This window comes from Haliaeetus albicilla, chromosome Z, assembly GCF_947461875.1.
Source record: "Haliaeetus albicilla chromosome Z, bHalAlb1.1, whole genome shotgun sequence".
Lineage (NCBI taxonomy): Eukaryota > Metazoa > Chordata > Aves > Accipitriformes > Accipitridae > Haliaeetus > Haliaeetus albicilla.
Window position 1 is genome coordinate 14,677,963 of NC_091516.1, and position 20,791 is coordinate 14,698,753.

The window sequence follows — 20,791 nt, forward strand, 5'->3', positions numbered from 1 at the left end:
TTGGTAAGTTTTCTGTCCTATTTTCATTAAAGCCATATAAATTTGTAGCTGTTAACAGCAGCATGTTTTCTCCAAACCTAACCAGCAGTTGGTTAAAAGCACTCTTTAATCTTGTTGCTCATGCTTTCCTTAAGAGTATCTACTTTGTATCTAGCACATCTTGGTTGCAGTTTAGTCTTTTAGAACTACTGAATGTTAATTTTTTTATTACACATTAGAATATTCTGGATATAATTAATTGTAGAATGAAGTTTTTGATACTTTTTTAAAGACTGTATTTTGTTTTAATTAAATTAATATACTTTTTTCAAACTTTAATTTTTTAATTGAAAAGAAATCATGTGCGAATACTTTTTTTAATGTGGAAGACTCTTTCTTTTTCCTTCCTTGTTCATGTTTCATTTGACAAGAGATTGTTTGAACCCAGTCGTATAGACCTTTTGACCATAATTCTTGCTGATCTCCACTGCAGCTGTGTTTTATACCAGGACTGGGGAGTTGGATCCTTTATGTAAATTTCATAATTCTGTGTTATACAAGTAAATTGAAGTTAAATTGTGGTGGCTAATTAGTGAATGGAAGGGATTGATTATTTTTGTTTGTTTGTTTGCATTCAAATAAACAGCTTTGATTTGTGTCTCTGATAGAAAACCAGAGCTGCATAAGCTGCTTCAAGCAGATTATGGATAATGTGGTTGGCATATTAATCCAGAGCTCTTGGTGGATGTTGACAACAATTTAGACCACTGCCCTGTGTTGCCTTAAGAACTTTCTGTTGGGGTTTTTATAGGATATGAGTAGATGTTATTTGGGGGTTTATGCTCCTTTTAAAACAAAACAAAACCCACCAACCCAAACCCCACTTCTTTTTCCTATTAGGAAAAAAACCCCAGACTCTAAACGAGAGTAAATTTATCTGAGTTGGCAAGAACTTGTGTTCAAGATTGACATGTCTATATTCTCTAAATATGTGAACAAAAGCCACACTGCAGGGAAAGAGTATTTATATGCCTTAGTGCTATGATGCAGATAATAGTTTGAAGACTACTTAGGAGTATACAAAAACAAGCTTTTTGAATTAAAATGCAAGAAAACCTACCTTTAAATATGTAGGTATTTGAGCGAGGAGGATATAAGTTGTCTATTCAGTGTGGCAGATCAAATAGTGTATTATTGTTGCTTCTTCAAGCCTGTATCATTTTCAAGAAATCCTAATATATACTCTTTTGTTAAAAAAAAAAACCTTCCTGTTACTAAAATGTCTTCCTTTTCCTCCAGTTGAAGTTCATTATATTACAAATTAGAATTAATAGAGTTTTAAGAGATGGGGATATTTATAAAACATAAAAGCTTTTTTACAATAGTGGTCTAAATTGTTAATTATGGGACAGGTTTTCTCTATGTATTTCAAACTACAAGCTCATAATAAACCAGATAGGTTCTCTGTATGTATTTAGATGATTAATTATCTTAGCATAGGTTTGAAATTTACTTATATTAGAAAAGGATTAACAACCTTTTTACTTGTTTAAATGTTATAGACTGTATTTGGATAGACACAAGAAAAACAACATTTAAAAACAACCCCTCCCAATTTAAAGTATTTCATGTTGAATAAAGAAGAAATAAAAGCAATGAAAATGTTTTGTCTATGTGACAGCTGGTAGTCTAAGAAAAGAAATATGTATGTAATTTGTCTGTTTATAGAATTAGTGTTAGTAGAACTTAACAGTTTTAGAAGTGGCAGATGTGATATTTTATTTTTTGTAGTTGAAGCTAGAAGACTGAAAATACAACTTTTTAAAAAATATATTTTTATTCTAACTTTTATGTAGTTTCACAGCTTTCACCAAGCCAGGAACTGGACATCACAAGGTGGAAAACAAACATAGCAAAACAGAAATTATGTTTGTACTGCTCTGATTGAGATGATGATTGCTGGTTTGGTGCTTCATCAGATCAGCTTCTGGAGTGTGGCTTGGGACTTATGCAGTCCTAGCTTGGTTTCGTCTGGAACATCAGCAGCTAGTGTATATATGGAGATACATATTTAGTTTGTTATTTATGTCTCTTCTCATGATGCTACCCCAGGTGTAGCTTACAGCTAGCCTGGGAGATCATGGTAGGATTATATTTTTAAGATAGAATTTGTTTCAAGGTGTGTGATGATTCATAAGAAATGCATGGCAGTCCTTGAGGACTTCGGTGATCCAATACTTCAGCACTTGTTTAAACAGATTAAAGCTTAGGTCAGGCACTACTGTGGTTTACTTTTTGTCCAAGTAGGCCAATACTTCATCACAGGACTAGACCTGATATGTGTCCTGCAAGCTTGGGCTGGATTAGTTGTCCTCGTTTAGCAGAAAATTTCTGCAGGTCATGGCTTGAGCACCCCGGTGTCTGTTCTTTAAACATCATATTTTAATGGGAAAAAGAGTCCTTAAATTATTTATTGTTAAACACAAATTTAAATCTGAAGATTGTTCACCTGCTATGTAGCTGTTGATTTAGTTTTGCACATACTTGTTATACCAGGCATGTTTACCTGTCCCAGTTATTTTATGATGAAAAGTCCTTAGTGGATTGTTTATGATTTTTTGAGACAAATGAGCTGTGCAGTTGAGTTGTGCTGTGTAAGTAATTGTCTACTTTCAGTACTTGTCAAGTTTTGATACAATTCGTGTTCAAATATCTCATGATCTTGGTAAAGTATTTCTCATACTGGTCTCTGAGGTAATTATTATTCGCATTTTGTAGATAAGGAGTTCAGGCAGGTCATGTAACATGTCTATGGTCACATGAAGTCTGTGCTAGAGCTGGAAATTCACCCTGATTCCTCTAAATCCTTGGCTGGCAGCCTAACCAGTTAGACTACAGTTCCCCTAAGATAAAGGCACTGAAAACCAGTTTTAAGCTGTATTTAAGCACTCTGACATGCTGTAAGAAACATTATAGCTTTTGGCTTCTTATCTTTCTGCTGTTTCATGGCACTTGGTATTGAGGGTCTGTAAGGGGATAAACAGATCTCTTGATTCCTGCTGAAACCCATGTGTGAGGTGGAAGCTGTATGTACCATGTATTTCTCCTTTATGCACTTCTAAGATGAAATAGGGGTTGCAGCTATAATTTATAATGAAATGAATTTGCAATGTTGCCCGCTTATTCTAAATTTAAATTTTTTTAACCTTAATTGTAGTAATAAAGATTTTGTGAATAAGGAACTGCCTAAGTTGCACAGTAGTGCGTTCACTCATCCTGTTAAATGTGTTTTTGTTGGTGTTTCTTGAACTGATCTCTGTTATCCTCTGGTGCTGCAGCTGTTCCTAAAAAAGGACGTGCCATTTCTTGTGTAGTAGCTTGCATAATGTGGAATAGTAGACTTTCCCCCTTGTCAATATTAAAGCAATTGTTGCTCATGTGAGTTTTACATACAATCTTTAATACTGTTATGTGAAATGATACGGTTATGAAGAGTGTAAGATTTATCTTCTTTCACTTGAAACATGAAAAGCATAATTTGCCTTATTTAAAAAATAAAATAAATTTTATTCCCCCCCCTCCAAACACACATCTGGTACAAATGGTCACGATGAGTTTGGTTGCATAAGGCTATGTCGCATATGCTCGGTCAGCCTGGCTCTTTGCTAACCAATTGGAGTGGTACCCCATGAGCAGAGCACAGTCCTGCAATGTGTGACAAGGATTTGACCTGACAGTTGTACAGTTGTGCAACACATGGAGGCTTAGAGCAACAAAAAAGGGCACGAGGCACTGTGTGGCAGAGACCTGTGCTGTTCCTGCCTGCTGCCTCTGTGGAGAAAAATGCCTGTGTCAAGGAAGACTGAAAAGCTATTTTCTCTTTCCCTTTTTGCATTATTTGAGACTGGCTAGATGTGGAGCCATCTGTATTTTTACTTTGTTAAAGACACTGACAAACCAATTGTGTTTTGTGAGGGAAATGTATTAATTTATTACTACTGGAAGCCATTTGGTTTGTCTTTGGTAGGTTATTTTGTCTTTCAAAATAAAGATGCTTGAATTTTGGACTGTTGAACTACTTCCTTATGCTCTGCTGTAGATTGGCATGGAATATTCTCCTTTCATCACCTGTTTAATGCTTTTAATGTAACTTGATAACTTTCTGTGTATAGTTACTGATTTCTTCAGGGATCTAGCGAACTTACATGTTGTGAAATATTTCTGATCTTAACACTGAGACAAATTACATCACATAAGTGTTTGAGAGCTTGTCACCTTCCATGTCTAATATGCTGCATGGTACAAATGATAGATGTTTATTTAGCAGGGATGCTGAGGAGGTTTTTCTTTGGTTCAGTCTTGCAGATTGCTCTGTATTGGTTTTTTCTGCACAACCCGTTCTCTGTAAATGATAGAAGATGAGTCAAAAGTGACTAATCTGAGTGGATAAAATCAAAGTATAATATATGAAAGTGTTAAGTAACCCAAACAGTTAAACAGAAGGGAGGTGTTTGAATTATTTTGACCATAATTCAATGAATATATTAATTAGCAGAAAAGAGGTTTTGTCTTTTTTGCTTATAAGCAAAGATATGGTTGTTGCTTTTGTTTTCATAGTGGTGTAGTGGTTGGAATGCAGACAATCTACTGAATTTCTTATTGTGTGTTTTCTGCTTTGGTTCTGCAAGATTTTATTCTAAAAAAATGTCAGGAATTATTACCTAGAGGCTCAGTTATAGCTTGTGGCTTTCTTGTCTCTTTGTCATGTAATAATGAAAGCTCAGCTCAATTTTTCTGTTATTCTCAGTTATCCAAGCACTTGGGTATTTTTTTAATAGTGGAGGGGGGTTTCCCCTTTCTGCCAGCATACAGAAAAGTAAATTTTGTTTTTCATGTGTCTGTATTCCCTTCAAGCAGAATTTACCTGGCCTGTTGCAACTAACTGGGTGCTAAAGCCTCATCCTGTTGTAGAAACAATGACATGTAATCTCACACTTCACCTCTCTTCCTGTTCTCCTGCACCATACTTCTTTCAACCTAGTCCATGTATGTGTATCACAGAATCATAGAATCATTTAGGTTGGAAAAGACCTTCAAGATCATTGAGTCCAACCATCAACCATGCTCACTAAACCATGTCCTGAAGTACCCCATCTACTCGCTTTTTTAATACCTCCAGGGATGGTGACTCAACCACTTCCCTGGGCAGCCTATTCCAATGTCTGACAACCTTTCAGTAAAGAAATTTTTACTCATATCTAACCTAAATGTCCCTTGCCGCAACTTGAGGCCATTTCCCCTTGTCCTGTCTCCAGCCACCTGACAGAAGAGACCAACACCCACCTCACTACAACCCCCCTTCAGGCAGTTGTAGAGAGCGATAAGGTCTCCCCTCAGCCTCCTCTTCTCCAGACTAAACAACCCCAGATCCCTCAGCTGCTCCTCATAAGACTTGTGCTCCAGGCCCCTCACCAGCTTGGTTGCCCTTCTCTGGACACGCTCCAGCACCTCAATGTCTTTCCTGTAGTGAGGGGCCCAAAACTGAACACAGGACTCGAGGTGCGGCCTCACCAGTGCCCAGTACGGGGGGACGATCACCTCCCTGCTCCTGCTGGCCACACTATTTCTGACACAGGCCAGGATGCCGCTGGCCTTCTTGGCCACCTGGGCACACTGCTGGCTCCTATTCAGCTGGCTGTCAACCAGCAACCCCAGGTCTTTCTCTGCTGGGCAGCTTTCCAGCCACTCTTCCCCAAGCCTGTAGCGCTGCATGGGGTTGTTGTGACCCAAGGGCAGGACCCGGCACTTGGCCTTGTTGAACTTCATACAATTGGCCTCAGTCCATCGATCCAGCCTGTCCAGATCCCTCTGTAGAGCCTAAACTACAATATTGCTGGTGTGTTTCAGAACTGTAATATTGGTGGGTAAACCATATCTGCTAGAGGTGAGGAGACCAGTGGTGGATAAATTGCTTCCCTGGCAGCAGCTCCTCTGGCTGCTGTGCATTGTAGCATTGCTGCTACATTCAAAGGTACACATGCCTCACCTTTGGCTCTTGGAGTCGCTTTGCTTGGGAACAGGAGGAGCAAATGGAGTTGGCTGGTGTCAGGTGTCTCTCTGCCTGCTTCTACCCTGTTAGCAACAGCAGCACCTGGAAGATGGGAAGAAACAGGTGGAGAATTAAGAGATGCAGCTAAGCATCTGAAAGGGACAGTGAGCAGTAGCAGGAGGAATGTGAGGGACTGGAAGAGAAGGGAAGAGAAAATCCAAATAACAGGTTAAGGGGAAGGAATGAGCTGAATTTGAAAGGAAATTGCTGTGGGGATTGTGTGTATATCTAAACAATAGCATTCATAGACAGTATTAGTGTTTTCATCAGCACAAGCATTAAAGCTGTCAGTTGTAAATGCCAATGAAGTCATGTCCAAGTTTGTTTTCTGATTTTAACAGAAAAAAAATCCCTTTTGTAGAAAGAGCAGCCTCATCTATTCAAGCAACTTTATAGTAGTATATTATTGCTGTTAAAAAGCTTTTAAAATGCAGACTTTTTAATTGCTACTGGGTGAGTTGAAATAAAAACTTCCTTTGCATTTCATTTACCTGTGTCAGTAGAACACTGAATGATGGATTAAAGGGAGGGGACTGGAGATAAAGCAAAAAAATCATTGGGCACTAGGATTTAAAATGAAATTTTAAAAAAAGACTCCATAGTGGAGACCAGGAATCATAAATCCCCTATGAAAAGCTTAATTGTTTTGAGAGTTGGGTGATGAGTTCCTGGGAGCAGAGCGAGACAGATCAAGAGATCCTGTGTTCCTGCAGAACAGGTTCTCATGAACTTGTGGTAGCTTATGTTTGTGAGAGTTTGGGCTGTAGCTTCAAAGGAGCTGAGTGGTCTGTTTCTGTGTATAGTTTTAAAGACCTGAAAGCCTTAGCTGAAGAGCACTCAGTGGATTCTAGGAGCTCTTGTTCATCTCAATTTGACACCACTTTGACATGGAAAATTTGAATCTAAGAGCTTTCAGGGAGCTATTGCCACTATGGTTGGTCTTCAGTGTTTTAGTTTTTTGACTTTCACCTCCTTAAAGTGCCTCTTTAGTCTGTTGTGGGCTCTTGTCTTTAATTAGCTTGTAGCATCTCCTGTTCATGTTGCCTCAAGCCTTCAAAAGACTGATTAACAAATAAGAAGGTGGAGGTGATAGTTTAAAGAAAAAAAACCTAAAACATGAGAAGTGTGGTATGTTTGCTACTCAAGGACTGTTTAGATTATGTGTACTCAAGGTAAAGCTTATCTAGTTTAAGGTTCTGCTTACAATAGAGGATGCTTAAAGAGTCACAGACTTGGTAATTAAGGACATACATCTTCCTTCAGCATTGAGAAACCAGGGGTTGGCAAGAGAAACTAAGACCCTGGTGTCCTCAGATGACACGTGACCATGAAAGGACAAAATGATTAGGGGTGTTCTTCCCCAAATGACTACTGAAGACCACCAGAGACCCCCTGCACAGGCGTAGAAGACTCTGGGATGATTGCTTAAGAGAACAACATGTTGTGCTCTTGCTTAACATAATGAATATGCAATAGCTAGGCAGAACATATGTATTAGATAGGCGTGGTGTTTTAACTGTAGTGTACAAATATGAACTAAAAACCTCAGTAGGTGTGCTTGATTTGTGGAAATCTTCCACCTTGCATCCTGCGCAGAGTAAAGCAATGTCTCCTCTCTAAACATACTTTGTGTGTTTCGGGAGTTACTTTCTGATCAGGTATAGTTTTGGTGACCCAGATGGGACTTCAAAACTGGATTTCAGTCAGTGCTTGCTACTGCCAGAGGAATTGTAAGCTGGACTCCAGTGTGTACTGGAGGACTTTTCGGGGGACTCCTCTTGCGGTTCCCTGGTGGGTGGCAAGTGATTGATTGGAACTGTGGTAGAGACACTGCTATTTTGATATTTTGAAGTGTATCTGTTTAAGGTACGAATTGGTGGATTAATTGCAGCTGCTGGTTGGAAGTATTTTATCTCTCCTGTGTTAGTATGGTGATTACTGGAGCAGGTAGAGAATTTGATTTGGTTCGGCATACTTGTATTTTTGGTACTATTGGTTGTTTTAAATTGTTATATTAGGTTATATTGGAGAATACTTACAAATGGGAAACTCAGCTTCCTCTGAGGAAGGGGGAATAGTTAAAGTTTCCCTGTTGGGTTGTATTTTGAAACATTGGAAAAAGTTTGGTGGGGATCCTCTAACAAAGAAGAAATTAAGAGTACTGTACTCCAATGGTGGCCAGTGTGTAAATTATATGATGAAGAAAAATGGCTGGAAATGGGAACTTTGAATTATTAGCTGTAAAATGGTGTTATCTTGTTTTTTAGAAGGCAAGATAAATGGGATGAAATCCGATAGGTGGATATGTTCGTTGCTTTAAGAAATGATTATGAAACAAGAAAACTGCAAATTGGCAGTATTTGATTCAAACGTGTTAGTGACAATATCTCAACTGATTGAGATTGCTTATAAGGTGTATAATAAGAGAAGAGTTGGAGGTGGGGGAAAAAGGAAAAACAAAAGGAGAAACTAAAAGCTCATAAGCAAAAAGCTGCTATTTCAGCAGTAGCGCTTACTCAAGCACAGACATCCTCCAGAGGAAGGGGTTTCCTGAGAGGATGGGGATGTGGAAGGGAATGGGGAGGAGGGGGAAACATACTTGGCCTCCCCCTTCACCCCTATCCCTAAGGCTGACTTACCAATGATTGGTACAGAGGATTCTGACTGATGGTGGCTGGGGCTGAGCCCCAGCCAAGCCCCTGGTTTCAGTAAAGCTAGGGAATGAAATTGTTAAATTTTTTGTAGATACAGGGGCAACTTATCCTGTGTTAAATAGGTGTAAAGGACCTATGAGTAAGACCTATGTTGGTGGTTGGTGCTACAGGAAAGCAGGAGGTTAGGCCCTTTCTCCAACCTATGATGTGTGAAATTGGAAATAAAACATTGATGCATGAATTTTTATATATGCCAGATTGTCCATTACCTCTTATGGGATGGGATTTACTAAATTGGGAGCACAGGTAACTTTCGGGAGAAAAAAAAACAACCACCAAAAAAAAACCCCAAACCAAAATGCAAGTGCATATTCCTCAGAGTAATGCCTGGGGAGTGCAAGTTTATATGTTATAGGAATCAATGGGAGTCAAGGACATGAAGAATGAACAAGTTGAAATCCCCTCTGAAATTATGGATGTGGTGGTCCCCTTTGTGTGGGCAACAGAGGCTTGGAAGAGCTGAATCAGCTGAACTGGTGAACGTGGAATTAAGAGGGAGCAAAACCATTCGGGACCTAAAAGGCCTTTTTCTGTATTCCTCTGGAAGAACAGAGTCAAAACTTGTTTGCATTTGAGTGGGAAAGTCCTACAACCGGGATGCAAGATGCAGCTATATTGGACAGTACTTCCCAAGGATTTAAGAATAGCCCCACCATTTTTGGTAATGTACTAGTGAAGGAATTGGAACAATGGCAAGGTAAGAACTGGGTAATTACCTTGTTACAATATGTGGATGACATCCTGTTGGGGACAAATACCATTGAGGAGTGTAAAGCAGCAACTATTAGTTTATTGAACTTTTTAGGGCTGGCTGGATAGTGAGTTTCTCAAAGGCGCAGATTGCACAGAAAAATGCGACCTACCTTGGTCTTGAAATTTCTCAAGGAGAAAGAAGACTGGGGATTGAGGGGAGGGAAGTGATTTGTCAGATTGCCGCACCCATATAAAAAACAGGGTTAAGAGGATTTCATGGAATGGCTGCGTGGTGTCGCCTTTGGATACCTTACTTTGGATTGATGGCTAAAGCTTTGTATGAGGCTATTAAAGGACCAGGAGAAGTGTTGGAATGGAGTCTGGAACGTTGAAAAAGGTTTGATGATATAAAGGTTGCTCTTATGAGGGTCTCTGCACTAGGCCTCCCCATTTTGACCAAGCCTTTTGAGCCTTAACAAGGACATCAGGTGATGGGAGTGCTTTTGCAGACTTTAGGGGTCTGGAAAAGACTGGTAGCTTACTTCCCGAAACAACTGGATAGCGTAAGCTCTGGATGGCCAGGATGCTTGAGGGCGGTAGCTGCAGCAGTGAAGTTAATACAGGAGGCTTGAAAGTTAACAATGGGACAGAGAATCACTGTTTATGTGCCACATGCAGTTATAGCTGTTTTGGAACAAAAAGGACATGATTGGCTGTCTCTGAGCAGAATAGTATTGTATCATGCAATATTGCTTGAACAAGAGGATGTGGTAATGAAAATATCTAATACTTTAAATCCAGTGTCATTGTTGCCCTCTCGAGAAGAAGGATTAAGACATGATTGTTTACAGGCCATTGAGCAAGCATATTCTAGCTGTCCAGATTTAAAGGACTCCCCTCTGCACCATCCTGGTTGGGAGCTATTCCCTGATGGAAGTAGTTTTGTAAATAAAGGGGAATGGAAGGCCGGGTATGCTGTTGTGACTTTGGAGAAGGAAGTGGAACCATTGCCTGTCCTATAATGAAAGAGCTAATGGAAAGGATGCATAAAAGTAAACACATGGGAGTTGAAGCTTTGCTTGAGGCAACCAGATTATATGCTGTGGAAATTAATATGTTGTTAGTAGCTAAAAGGATTGTACAGAAATGTGAAATTTGTTTAAAGAATAAACCTAAAATTCAGGAAAGGCCCCCCCTAGAAGAGGTAAGAAAATTAGACATCTGGAGACTACTGGCAAATCAATTTTTTTGAACTACCTGATTGTAAGGGTGTCATGACCTGGGCTGGACAGACCAGGGACTTGTGCTGAATTCAGGATTCCCTCGGGTTAAATTAAGGTGAAATGACACCAAATGATCAGTTAAATATTTTATTCATGGCAGAAGCAAAGTGAACTTGGGAGGCATAACAGCAGGTGGCGGGGTTTCTCACAACAGGAATTGTCATGGAACTACCTCAGTAAGCTGTGTAACCTGTGTTAACCATATACATCAATTCAGGGAATAAAGAGATCCCTCCCATTGAGTCATGAGGTTCAGAGCAGACCCCCTTACTTTCTAGAGTGCTTCTCAGAGAGGAGCCTAGGGGTGGCTGGATCCACTCTTAGTCCCAGACTTGGCCAGTGGTTTTGTGTCTTAAAGGGATGAGGTGTAGGGATTATGAAAAGGAGAGAGAGAGAGACAGAGGAAAAGAGAAAAAGATTTTACCAGTCCTGGGTCCAGCGTTGATCTAAAGGTCCAGTTCTGGTGGGTATGTGCACTTGGGGCTTCAATTCTTGTCCTTTTATCAACCTTGTCCATCCTTCAGGCAGGCACTCGAACTCATTAGGCTAATTAGGTGTCGTGTGATTTGTGCTTTCAGAACCTTTGAGGAAATGGGTTGGTGGGCTTGGGCTTTGTTTGGGGAGTAACTTCTCCTTTCCTGTAGACGTTTTGACCATTGTTTGATATTTGGCCATGCATAGTGAGCTGCACTGCTCAGCATATCAGAACATGGAGCTCTGTACCCTCTGGCATGCCCTCCCCATACTGTTGCATATTTCCTGTGCTGATCAGCTTCTTTTCACCAGTGGTTCCTTGCTATGCAGGGTTTGTTGCTAGGCAGATTTTGTTGTTATGCAGAACTTGCCCCACCACAATGTTTGAGACATTAACTCTTTCAGTCTCTCACAAAGGTATATAAATATCTACTGGTGATTGTGGATACTTTCTCAGGATGGCCCAAAGCTTTCCTGTGTGGCACCAACAAGGCAAGGGAAGTAGTAAAGGTTTTATTGAAAGAAATCATTCTGAGTTTCAGGGTACTGGGAGGGTTCTCAGATCGAGGACCATACTTTGTAACAGAAATAGTCCAAGGGGAATCTAAATTTTTACAAACTGAATGGGACTTGCATACCTCATGGAGGCTGCAGTCTAGTGGGAAAGTAGAAAGAATGAACCAAACTGAGATCATTTAATAAAATTTGTCAGGAATCTCAGTTGAAATGGCTGGAAGCTCTCCCTTTAACATTACTGAGAGTGCAAATTACACCAAGATCTAAGGAAAAGTTTAGCCTTTTTGAGATATTATATGGGAAACCTTATCAAAGCATGAATCATGAGCTAGGATCTACAGAATTAATAGGGAAACAATATGTTAAAGAGTATGTGATTTCTCTAGGGAAGGTTCTGTCTTCTCTTAACAGGTATCTGCAATTAAGGACACCTCTGGGCCTGGATACTGCAGTTCATGAATTTCAGCCAGGAGATTGGGTTTATTTAAAAACTTGGAACAACGAACCTCTGAAGAAAGATTTGAAAGGACCCTTTCAAATTCTCCTAACTACATATACTACAGTCAAACTTAACAGAGTGGGACCCTGGATCCATTATCAAGAAGGGACTCCTTCCAGGTAAGTGGATTGTGGAAAAACAGAAAGAGAATTCTCTTATCTAAAATTTAAAAGGGTTAATTCATAAATTGTACTCAGGAGTAGGGCACAGTATGTTTTTTACTATTGTGATAATCTGTTCATGATTTTGATAGGAATATGGAATCCAAAATTTTAATTATCATTAATTTAATGATACTAAGAAAAATTAAGGGATTGGAAGATAATTTAATTTTGAAATTGATTCAGCTGTTTGGCAAATTACAAAACACTATGAGTATTACTACTTGTATACCAATTCCACATTCCAGCAAAAATCCAGTAGAATGGGGAATTCTTGCGTTGAAAGAGCCACCACTGGTAAACTTAAGCAAAAGCTTAAAAGCAAGTGTGACTTGCTACCTCATACAGGACAAGACATATATTTCAGGTAGCAATTATAAGACAGGTTTATCTTTCTGTTATACTTAATCTGGAGGACCTGGAACAGGAGAGTTTGAGCTACTCCAAAGGTTAACTGTCCTACACCCAAGGATCCAACAAATTGGAGAAGCCGCATGGAAGATACAGCCTGAGACGTGTTCAAAAGATGGATATGAACCTTAATCCATGGTGTTTTGAATGGACAGAACAATTTATAAATACTAGCAATCAGTATGACAAGATTATCATGAATCCCAAGGATGAAGCATATGCCCCTGAATGGAATTGTACTCAGGTGTTCAACTGCTCTCATATGGGAGTTTTGAAAAACATAACGGGTGGAAAAAGCATTGTGAATTGGATGTCAATGTTGAAATTTAATTGTAGAGAAACAAGAAGTAGTCCCAAGACAAGTCCAATGTCACACAAAAACCATCTCACACTGTGTGGATTTTAAGTAATGGGACTTGGACAAATAGACTTCATCTTGATATCCCAGATCATCAAATTACCCTAGGGCTGTTAACATTATGCCCATTGTGGAGAAAGAATCCTCTGACTCCTCAACTATGGGGAACGGTTAAAAGGGAGTCAAATGTAGACCCATGGCATGGCCCCTCAACAGCCACAAAAGTAGGATGGGCCATGGAAGCAATTTTAACCCCCAGAATAATAGCTTTTGAAAACTGAGTATTATTCACTAACCTCACTTGGCAAATGAACAGTTTAGCAAATGCAACAGAAAAAGGATTGCTTATAGTAAATAAACAGATACAAGCAAATAGTGAGATGAACTTACGAAATTGCCTAGCTCTAGATTTGTTGTTGGCCAAAGAAAAGGGACTATGCGGATATCTCAAATTGGATAAGGAACATTGTTGTGTCCACATTCCCAATATGACTAAAGATCTAGATAAACAAATTGACCAAATTAGGGAGGTGACAAAAGAATTGCAAGAAAGTGCTGAAAACAATTGGATAAACAAAATTCCACAAAGCATAGGTAGATGGTCCCTTACAGGATGGTTAAGCTAGTTTGATCCAGAGTGTGATTATTATAATAGTAGTGATAGTAATCATTGCAGTGCTGATTAGATGCATGAAACAAGCAGCTGTGTGGACTCTGCTTGTCTGGAATATAATGATGATTAAAGATCTTGGAAGTCTCAAATAAAATATTTAAAACTTCCAAAGGGGGGCAATTGTTGCCTCAAGCCTTCAAAAGACTGATTAACAAATAAGAAGGTGGAGGTGATAGTTTAAAGAAAAAAAACCTAAAACATGAGAAGTGTGGTATGTTTGCTACTCAAGGACTGTTTAGATTATGTGTACTCAAGGTAAAGCTTATCTAGTTTAAGGTTCTGCTTACAATAGAGGATGCTTAAAGAGTCACAGACTTGGTAATTAAGGACATACATCTTCCTTCAGCATTGAGAAACCAGGGGTTGGCAAGAGAAACTAAGACCCTGGTGTCCTCAGATGACACGTGACCATGAAAGGACAAAATGATTAGGGGTGTTCTTCCCCAAATGACTACTGAAGACCACCAGAGACCCCCTGCACAGGCATAGAAGACTCTGGGATGATTGCTTAAGAGAACAACATGTTGTGCTCTTGCTTAACATAATGAATATGCAATAGCTAGGCAGAACATATGTATTAGATAGGCGTGGTGTTTTAACTGTAGTGTACAAATATGAACTAAAAACCTCAGTAGGTGTGCTTGATTTGTGGAAATCTTCCACCTTGCATCCTGCGCAGAGTAAAGCAATGTCTCCTCTCTAAACATACTTTGTGTGTTTCGGGAGTTACTTTCTGATTAGGTGACATTCACAGTGGAAATGCTTTTGGAGACAACCAGTTGGTAGGTGCACTAACTGGCCAGTTGAGAGAGGTTCTGAACAATGCTTTGGTTTCTTCAAAGCTGGATTTAAATGCAAAGTCTCCAAAATAAATTAACTTCTCTTTCTTGTTATCTTTCAGGCTGTTTACTTTTTATTTGACTGGCCACTTGTTGGTTAATCTGTAGCCTCAAAAACATCAGCTGGGAGGGAGATAACTGAGCCTTGCCACCTCAAGGCAGCATGTGGTCTATTGTACATGTGCTGCAAACAGGGGGCTTGTATGTTAGAAATCTTCCACGTTTGGGTCTAGGGCGATCCGTGGGCTAAACACATCCTTTTCTGCTTATAAATACAGATTGGTTTTATGTATTGTTTTACAGACTGGGCGTTAATAGGCACCATCCTAATTAAATGCCTGCAGCATTTCTCCTTTCTGGCTTGGATATAGAGGGCTCTAGAGAGCAGCAGGAGGGTGTTCAACAGTCTTAGTTACCTGTTTAGTTGGAATATGTGATAAACTGTGCATTGTATCTCTCAGATTACCTACAGTAATAATGTTGCTTATTTCTCAAGAGGATGTCATTCCCTGTGGATATGTTGAAGACCTGCAGTCATCAGGACTTGGAGAGCTCAGCAGAGGTCTACATGTCTGGCCTTCGGTATAAGAATCCAGACTGTCCTGAATTCTTGTCTCTGCCAGACCACCGCAAAGTAAGAACCAACAAATGCCTTAGTCCCAGTTTTCTTGATATACTTGTAGATTTAAGATTTAAAATAGCCAGTCCATAACTATTGAATTACATAATTATTTTAGCAAAGCTGTTGTACTTTCCAAATTTCTGTTTGTGTGTTAAACTCTACCTTTTTTAATTCTGTAATTGGGTTTAAATCTGGGCATCAGTGACTATTTCCTGCTTCTAGGCAATGGATCTGTATGCATTAAGTAATTTTTAAAAAACTTTAAAATTTCAGCTGGTGAGTCAAACCCTTTCCTAAAAATCACTAACTCTTGCAGTCACAAAAATCGTATCATCGTAACTATGGGGTTCATGATTTATTGAAGCTAACTGGCTCTTTTTGTATGTCAGTCCTTCAGTGTTCTTGATTGGGTTCAATTCTTGATCAGCAAGTTTCACTAATTTCAGAGGTGATTCTTTTCTTTCTATCTGAAATACTCCCTGCTATTGTTGGGAGTTCTAGTAGAGGCTGGCTGTGACACTTTGTGTTTTAAACACTTGTCCCTGGTGTGATAAGTTGGTCGATGTTGGTTCTACCTCTAGATGAATGTTTCTATTAGAACTAGTACCAATAAAAGCAATGGTGTATAAATTTAATGGAAAATAAGTGAGCTGAGAGGATTCTATGTGGGAACACAAGGTCAATGCTGCAGATTCCTTGGCAGAAGCAGAGTCTTGAGTACTTTTCTGCATTTCTGCAGGTGCTGTATGCCTAAATATTTGTTTGTATTAAGATCCTCATTTATGGCATAGTATATCATAATCTTCTTAAATTGGGTAAGCAAGTCTATTTACCAAATCATTAATGTCTGTCTAGTTTTTATGTATTAATTAAATATTGAAAACATGTGATTTTAAATATCAAAATGCATTTCCACAGAAGTAGTCAGCTCTTGAAAGGTGGATTGATTTGATCCTTCTCATGTTGCTCCTGAGGGGAAATCAAGCAGACAAGTTTGGAATTTCTAAAACCTATGGAATTTAAGGGAAGAAAGCCCTTCTGAATGCAGCCTTCCCACCTTAGTGCATTAGGGCTCTTGTTAACAAACAGCAATTTCACTGTGCCAGTTTGTTTCTTTGCTTGACTGCCTGCCTCGTTCTGTTGGCTTTGACAGCTTGCACAGCTGGAGCAGTTCAAGTGAACATACTGCTGGTTCTGTGCACACTTTACTTCAGTTGTGCACATAAATGCAGACTGCTGACAGCAGAGAGCTGTAACAGTATAAATCACTGTAGCTATATCTGCCAGAGCTTGAGAGTCAGAGCTCTTTATAACAGAGTGTCTTTAGAAAGAAATGTCTAAAGGAAGGGCTGGGGTCTGATGCTTGTCCTTTACAGTTAACTGTTAAGCACTCGGTTTTCAACATTCACCTTGCTTATCCTGCTATATATATTTTACTAATGTTGTTTTAAAAAGAGTCTATTAAGTACTGTACGCTCTTGTTTCAGATTCCTATTAGTTTATCAACTGTGGGCTTCGTTCCTCTTTATGGTCAAGAGCAGACACACAAAGTTCTCGCTTTGTTTGCACCAGGGGACTCGCTCACAGGTTTCATTTTAAGATTTTAATCTTTGTGTTGCTGTTTCTTTTTCTGTGACAAATACATGCAACCAGGCCCTTGCTCATTCCATGCTAGTGTAGCTCGTAACTTTGCCACTTTTGCATTTGTTGTTCACTGTGTTCTTGTTTCCATACTATTATTTTTGTTGTGGATTTATACACACAAGTGATAGAACTTTGCATGCTAGTCAGAATAGAACCAGACCCACTGAATTCAGAAGGTATATAGCAAAATAACATAGTGCTTGTCTGAATCCAAGTACAACATATACCTCTTGATCTCTTTATGTACACCTCACCTCTCCGGAAGGAATTTATTGGGCATTCACAGAATCCATTAATTTGCCCATGAATTTAGATGCTTTTTATTAGTGGTGATTGATCAGCATCAAGTTTAAATTCATCTTTAGCTTTAGGTCCTAACATAGCTCGGGCTAAGGTGACATCTCACTGGTTTGTTTTTTTCTCCCTTTCTTCCTTCCCTTCCAGTCCTCCATGTTTCCTTCTCTTTCTGTTTAATGCCATGTATATGATTGCCAAGTTTGCCACAAATGCCCATAGATCAAACTCTTCTTGATTGCTAATCGTATGGCCATCAGCCTTTTTACATTCATCTGACTCCCTAAAACTTGCCCAGTTTCAATATCAATATCCATTAGCAACCCAAAACTAAAATACATGTATGAATGAGACTCTTCTTGGCAGGCCCAGTTTTTGGTGGAAGGAGGTGCTACAGCACAGTGAAGAAGGATAGTGCTTATGTCTGAAAAACAGTTCCTGGGTGTCATACTGCACAAAATCTGTGTTTGGTATTATTGTCCTCAGTTTCAGACAAGTTTTGGACTGGGGAGCATCACATATGGGAGGGTGTATAGCACCACATTTGTTGTGCTAGTGTAGGAAGAGCTGCATTAATACAGTGCCAACTAGAAGATGCTTAACTTGGTTACTACAGTGTTATTCCTAACTATTTAGCAGCTTTAATGAATATGTTTGTTTTGGAATGGTAAAAATCACTAACTTTTTATTTCCCCTTGTTTCTTTCAAGCTGTAGCCCTGTATCTTGCTGACCAGTGGTGGTCAATTGATGACATTGTGAGAACATCTGTCACGGCTAGACAGGGGCTTCATCAGGTAAATTACTCCAACATTCACCTAGCAATTATTCTTATCCTTCAAGATAATGGAAAGTAATGGCAAATAGCTAGTGTGTGAGATGTTACATGTCTTCATTTCATTCAGAAATGAGTTGGCTGTTTCATGTCAAAAGCAAGGTCAACGAGAGTAGAGGAATACGTATTAGGTGGAAGGGAACTTCTTTGTCAAGACAGTGTCTATGGCAAAAGTGACTCTTGTACAGTAGCTTCATATGTAAGCTATTTAGATGTTAATGATGTTAAGAGTTTTTTCTTTATTCTTTAGAACATCATATGTCTGGTTGTATTGAAACATCTTAGTGGAGTGGTGTGTTGTACTGTAGCAGTACCTATTGGTCTTATCAGGAGACTAGTAAGCTAAAAATATTGTCAGGAACCTGTTTGGTAGAGCTGGTGGCTTACAGTGGCAATACATAGGTTTGGGAAAGTAAGTTGCCTGGTATCTGCTTTATTGCTTATGATTGACCTTTGTTACCATTACTGACACCTATGTAGCATGGAGTTTTGTGGTTTTTTTTTTCTAAAACTGGAAATCTGTATTTTTCCAGGGGTACAATTTGTATCTGCTCATGGAATCTGGGCACTTGTCTTTGATATTTGTATTTTTTTAAATTACTCTAGAGAACCTGGTGTGTAGTCTTGTTTTCCATGTGCTTCCTAATGGTAGTATGGTGATTAAATCAGGAAAGCTGAATCTTTTACAAGGTAGAGTAGCTGAGGCTCTGGGCATTCGTACTTCACAGTGGGTAGGGTAGTGGTGAATTTAAATTTCATACGTAAAAGGAACATTGCTGGACAGAGAAAAGGATATTGAGTTCCTTGTTTCATGCCACAAACTGTGGTAACTAGTTCTTCCACTGCATCATGTCCTGTTGTCTGCCACTATCAGCAGTGATTGAGTGTGCCAAGTCCTGCTACCCTGTGAGGCTCATCATTTCTCCTCTGTAGGACTCTGTTACCTGCTAGCCTGGGAAGTCTGAGGCTGGTGTACTACTATGGTGTTTTGTGAATGTTTCTTAAATCCAAAAATAGTTTTGAGTTAAAATCAAAAAATTCCCCCTACTGCCCCACTCCCAGCACTTCTCTCAGCTTCTACCTATCGGATTAAGAGTGACGCTGAAGTTGTGAAACATCCTCTGTCTATGGTAGTGCTTTATACTTAACCTGTTGCTATGGCTTCTGAGCATCTCCTTGCCCTCAAACCCCAGAGTTTCATCCTGCCTTAGCACTTATAGCTTCTCTTGACTCTGCCAGTTAACACAGCTGCAGACAACTTTGAAAAATAAGGTCCCTGATGTGTATCAACTAATCTGACCACTCTTCTAAAATATTCTTCTGTGTCTCCTTAGGTGAAGTCTGTTGGAGAGAGGATTGTTCTGTATGTTCTGAATCGAATTATCTATCGGAAGCAAGAAATGGAAAGAAATGAGATCCCTTTTCTCTGTCATGGTAGCAATGACTATGCTAAGATCATGTGGAAAAAAGGAGAGGCTATTGGGTTCTATTCTGTTAAACCTACAGGTAAACCACCTGAGTATTGTGGGATTTGAGGGGGTCAGGAGGGGAGATAGGGAGCTTATTTCAAGAATATTGTATTTAGTAGACTTTACAAACCTTGTAGGCCTAGTGAGTTGGTGCTTTCCTGAAATCACAAGAGGTCAGATTGCTGTTAAAACTTCTAGCTTTTAAATGCTTATGTGCTTTAGCAATCTAAAAGTTCTTAGATTTCTTCATATTCCGCAAAATGTATTTAAAACTGTAGAAATGAGGTATACCAAAAAATTTGTTTTTTCCTTTTTTTTTCTGTGGAACAATTGTTTATGGTTGGACTGGGCTGTGCTTGGTTTTTTTTGGTTTTTTTTTGGTTTTCTTTTGGTTTTTTTGACCTAGTTCCAGAATGCAGAGATCCTGTTTATCTGAAATGATTGTGGAATCAGATGTCATTATCACTTAACAGCATAGAAACTTTGCTCACAGGCATAAGATTCAGCTATCACACCTGGTGACAACAAAAAGAGATTCCCTTTTCTTCCACACACGTGTTCCCTCAGATTACAATTAAGCTGGCAGGCTTGTTATTAATGTTACAGACTTCCTGTTGTTTTTCTGTTTTTCTAAAACTTTGTAATCTCCCTTTGGTTATTTAGGAATTTTTTGTGGTTTTCTTGGTTTTTTGGGTTTTTTTTTCCTGAATAAAATTTAGTGTTTGGGTAGGCTGTTTTGCATGTTGGTAGGACTTTGTAGAATATCAATATTTGGATTGAGGGGAAACAGTCTGGCATTTGTTTCATCTCTAGAGGGGGTTAACTAATTTAGGATTAATGATGGTACTGGAGGCTTGCTGGAGAATTGCCCCATCTAACAAATATATATATATATATATATATACACACCTTCGCAAACTATTAAAATAGTAAACTGTCTGGGTCACTGACCTATTCTGGTCTGGCAATCAAGATAGGAAAGCAACCAGCTAATTTGTTCTGATTGTCTTTGTTATCTTTTTTCTGTGTGTTGCTGGTTTTTTTTTTAAGAAATTATGCATTGCATAACCTGTATAAATCTCAGTATTATTTTTAATGTAATAATTGCTATAGCGTGGTGGTCACAAAGTAGTATTGCAGTGGTTGTTGTTGTGGCCTTTTTAAAGCTGGAAATTGGAGTAGTGATTCTGTTTTTAGTCTAGAATGGGGACACTTCATGC

At 39.1% G+C, this 20,791-nt stretch overlaps 2 protein-coding genes across 8 annotated transcripts in view; one reads left to right on the top strand and one right to left on the bottom strand.

Annotated features, from left to right (window-relative positions):
- Positions 1-20,791, bottom strand: part of HMGCR (3-hydroxy-3-methylglutaryl-CoA reductase) — a 319,565-nt gene that overhangs the window by 204,177 nt on the left and 94,597 nt on the right. The window lies entirely within an intron of this gene.
- Positions 1-20,791, top strand: part of FAM169A (family with sequence similarity 169 member A) — a 44,674-nt gene that overhangs the window by 8,235 nt on the left and 15,648 nt on the right. For 2 of the 7 annotated variants that reach the window (XM_069777667.1, XM_069777665.1), the window contains exons 1-6: positions 8,675-9,499; positions 12,180-12,386; positions 15,208-15,343; positions 16,819-16,918; positions 17,979-18,064; positions 19,437-19,608. In XM_069777667.1, coding sequence (XP_069633768.1) covers positions 9,492-9,499; positions 12,180-12,386; positions 15,208-15,343; positions 16,819-16,918; positions 17,979-18,064; positions 19,437-19,608 — 709 coding nt within the window. In that variant the 5' untranslated portion in view covers positions 8,675-9,491. Of the gene's footprint in view, positions 1-8,673; positions 9,500-12,179; positions 12,387-15,207; positions 15,344-16,818; positions 16,919-17,978; positions 18,065-19,436; positions 19,609-20,791 lie in introns of those variants that run through there. The other 5 variants (XM_069777666.1, XM_069777664.1, XM_069777668.1 and 2 more) reach the window with 3 other exon arrangements.